This window comes from Neopelma chrysocephalum, unplaced genomic scaffold, assembly GCF_003984885.1.
Source record: "Neopelma chrysocephalum unplaced genomic scaffold, ASM398488v2 Primary Assembly neopelma1_134481, whole genome shotgun sequence".
In the NCBI taxonomy this organism is placed as follows: domain Eukaryota; kingdom Metazoa; phylum Chordata; class Aves; order Passeriformes; family Pipridae; genus Neopelma; species Neopelma chrysocephalum.
In genome coordinates this window covers 1-2,773 of record NW_020931546.1, presented here as the reverse complement: position 1 = coordinate 2,773, position 2,773 = coordinate 1, and the positions used below count along the sequence as shown (strand labels likewise).

General features: G+C 40.5%; 1 protein-coding gene across 1 annotated transcript; it reads right to left on the bottom strand.

Moving 5' to 3' along the window:
- Window positions 1-992: 992 nt before the first annotated feature.
- LOC113962256 (girdin-like) lies at window positions 993-2,534 on the bottom strand (the record flags this gene model as incomplete). Its single annotated transcript, XM_027673036.1, has 3 exons — window positions 993-1,190; window positions 1,742-1,825; window positions 2,416-2,534. Coding segments are annotated over 3 exons (401 nt in total), but the record flags the coding sequence as incomplete, so codon positions are not given.
- Window positions 2,535-2,773: the final 239 nt, after the last annotated feature.

Genomic DNA, 2,773 nt, shown 5'->3' with positions numbered 1-2,773 from the left:
TGAGACAGGAGGGTGCTCCTGTCCTCACACCCAGTGTGGAACTCCCCGCCCTGAGGGAGGCACTGGGCATTCCTGCCTCAACTGGAGGAGAGAGAATCTTGGGGTCTTGGGACTTTTTTTAACCACCTGTGGGATCCAGAGAAGGACTGAGACCACCACTCTCAACCAGACTGCAACCACCACTCTTGCCCAGACTGCACCAGCACTCTCACCAACAGGTTTTCCCCTCTCCTTTTACTTTGGACTCAGGGGGCCCAACGAACCCCACTCTGTTCATGCCCCAGGGTGCTGGGTTAGACATTTGGGTTTTGTGGGTTAAAACCAACTGTTTGTCTGTACAATCGTACTTATTATATTATTTTATTAAATTGTTCTTCTGACTTATAATCTCTCTTTTGAGTTGGGTTCATTTCCCCTGCAGGTTTACCTTTAAACCAGCACACCCCTAAGGAAGTTTGAAGCCCTGCTTGCAGCCCTACACCCAAAAAGCAAAGAGCCACAGGTGTTTAATTGGACCATTTGGCTCCTTTAACTGGAAATTTTGACTTTTAAGTGCACAACATTCTCATTGCTCAGGATGGATTGGGTAGTGAAAGGCAAGAATTCCTGGGACATGAGGATAAATGTGTGTCTCCAAAGATGCTCTCTGGTGAGCAGCAGCATCCCAGCCAGCTGAGGGAAGCAACAGACCCACAGGCATATCCCTATTTCCTCAGATAAATAAGGGTGTTATCCAAACACGAAGATCTCTTGTGTTTTAAAGCTATTTTTCCTTTCCTTTGCAAAAAAAGCATCACCACACACCCTCTGCCCTCTGTTTGACTCCTGTCAAGGCTGTGAGCAGGAAAAGCAGTTGCTGCCCGTCCAAGGAATATCTGGAATAACTGCAACATTGGCACAGCCACACTCCACTGAGGGGCAAACCTGGCACCACCGAGATGGTTCAGAACTTGTAAAGGTTATTAAAGACATTTTTGTTTCTTGACTCTCACACAGTACAGCAATGATAATCCTGGCCTTGTATTTCCCTTCCCAAGCCCAACCCGTACCTCTGAGTGCTCATCTCTCTCATCTATAAGTCTTTTCAAATGCAGGGCCATGTTTTTCAAGAGAGGTTCAACATACTCCTGTGTCAGCACAATGACATCCATCCACTGCAGATCAAACACGTTCTCCTGGTTGTGAGTCACCTACACGAGAGAAAAAACATCCTCTGGGACTTGTCAGATTAGGAAGGGAGCACAAAGAAAATAAAGCTGCAACCCTGGGGGTTAAATCCTCTAGGCAAGGTAGGAAAATATTAATATATTCATTGAATAGATTAAATTGTATGTAATGGAAGAGTTTTTGTCTGCCTGAGAGCAGCCCCTTGGACCTCTGGCAAAACAAAAAGCCAGACATATTAGACCATGACCATGACATATTAGACATCACAAAGGTAGGACTGGGATTATATTTTATAAATAAATCTGCATAGGAAAATGTCATTAAACTGAATTTGCTGTAACTCTTAAGAATGCCTTGAAGCAACAGATTTGCTCCCTGGTACTGCTTTAACGGTGTAACCCAAAAATGCTCCGTCACGAAATCTTTTTGTGAATCAAGTGAAAAAACAAAGACTTTTTCCTGCTCACTAAAACCAACACGTTTGCTTTTGAACAAATGCAATTCATCTTCTTACAGCACAGCATTACACCTCAAAAAAAACCAAATTAAAAGCACAAAAAATCCCCCAATGTACCTCCTGAATATGGGCTGCGACAGCTGCTCTGGTGTCAAAATCCAGGCCTTGGATTCTTTCGATAAATTCTTCTTTTTTCTGACACTAAAAACAAAGACACCTATTTTATATATGTATCAGCATAAGTATTTCCATTCCTCTTTTATATCTCTAAGATTTAAAACTTACAAAGTTGCCATTGCAATGATCACATGGCTGAATTATTATTCAGTCATTCTGCTGACCAATAAAACCCTTGGTTTATATCATGCTACAGTAATTATAACTTTTCAACACTAATTTAATGATAAAGAAAAAACAGGTTGAAATGGGGCAAGGAAGAGTTTTCTTAAAATAGCTCCTTATTCAAATTTTATGCTAGTGTATTTATTAAATACATTAAGTAGATGCAGTAAGATGTATCAGCAAGATAATTCTTCAGTAGTTTACTATTTTCTTCCTTTCTTTACAGCGTCAGGTAAATGAACACTATTGAAATGAATAAACTATCAGAAATTCCATGTTTTGTGCACTAAGAGGTTGTAGCCATTTTAACTGTCAGAATATTCAGATTTTAGTCCCACTGGAGGAAGGGAGGACTAAGTTTTACACCACCTGAGGTATTAAAATAGTAAGAGAAGAGATCAGGAACAACTGAAACAATTCCATACAGATGTAAACATAATTAAACCCACCTGAACTGCACAACCAAGTAAAAGCAGGAGGAGCTTTTTTACTTCTTCAGTGCCTGGCTCTAAGGAGAAGACAAGAAGAAAAAATGGTAGGTGTAAAATGGTAATTTGGGCTTCTTCCCCTACCCATCAGAAAACATCAGGTTTTCTCACTATTTTCACTAATTTATCTTAACCTTGTTTAGAAAACAAACAGAGGAGGAAAGCCCCATCTCTCCACCTTTCAACTTAGTGCTTTTTGCCACTTCACTGCCAATTTTCAGAGTTAAAAACCCAACAGCCATAACAGAATAATTTGAAATGGACAAAAAAACCCCATAAATTCAGCCCTTGGAAAAGCAAAACTTCAGAGGGACGTTTT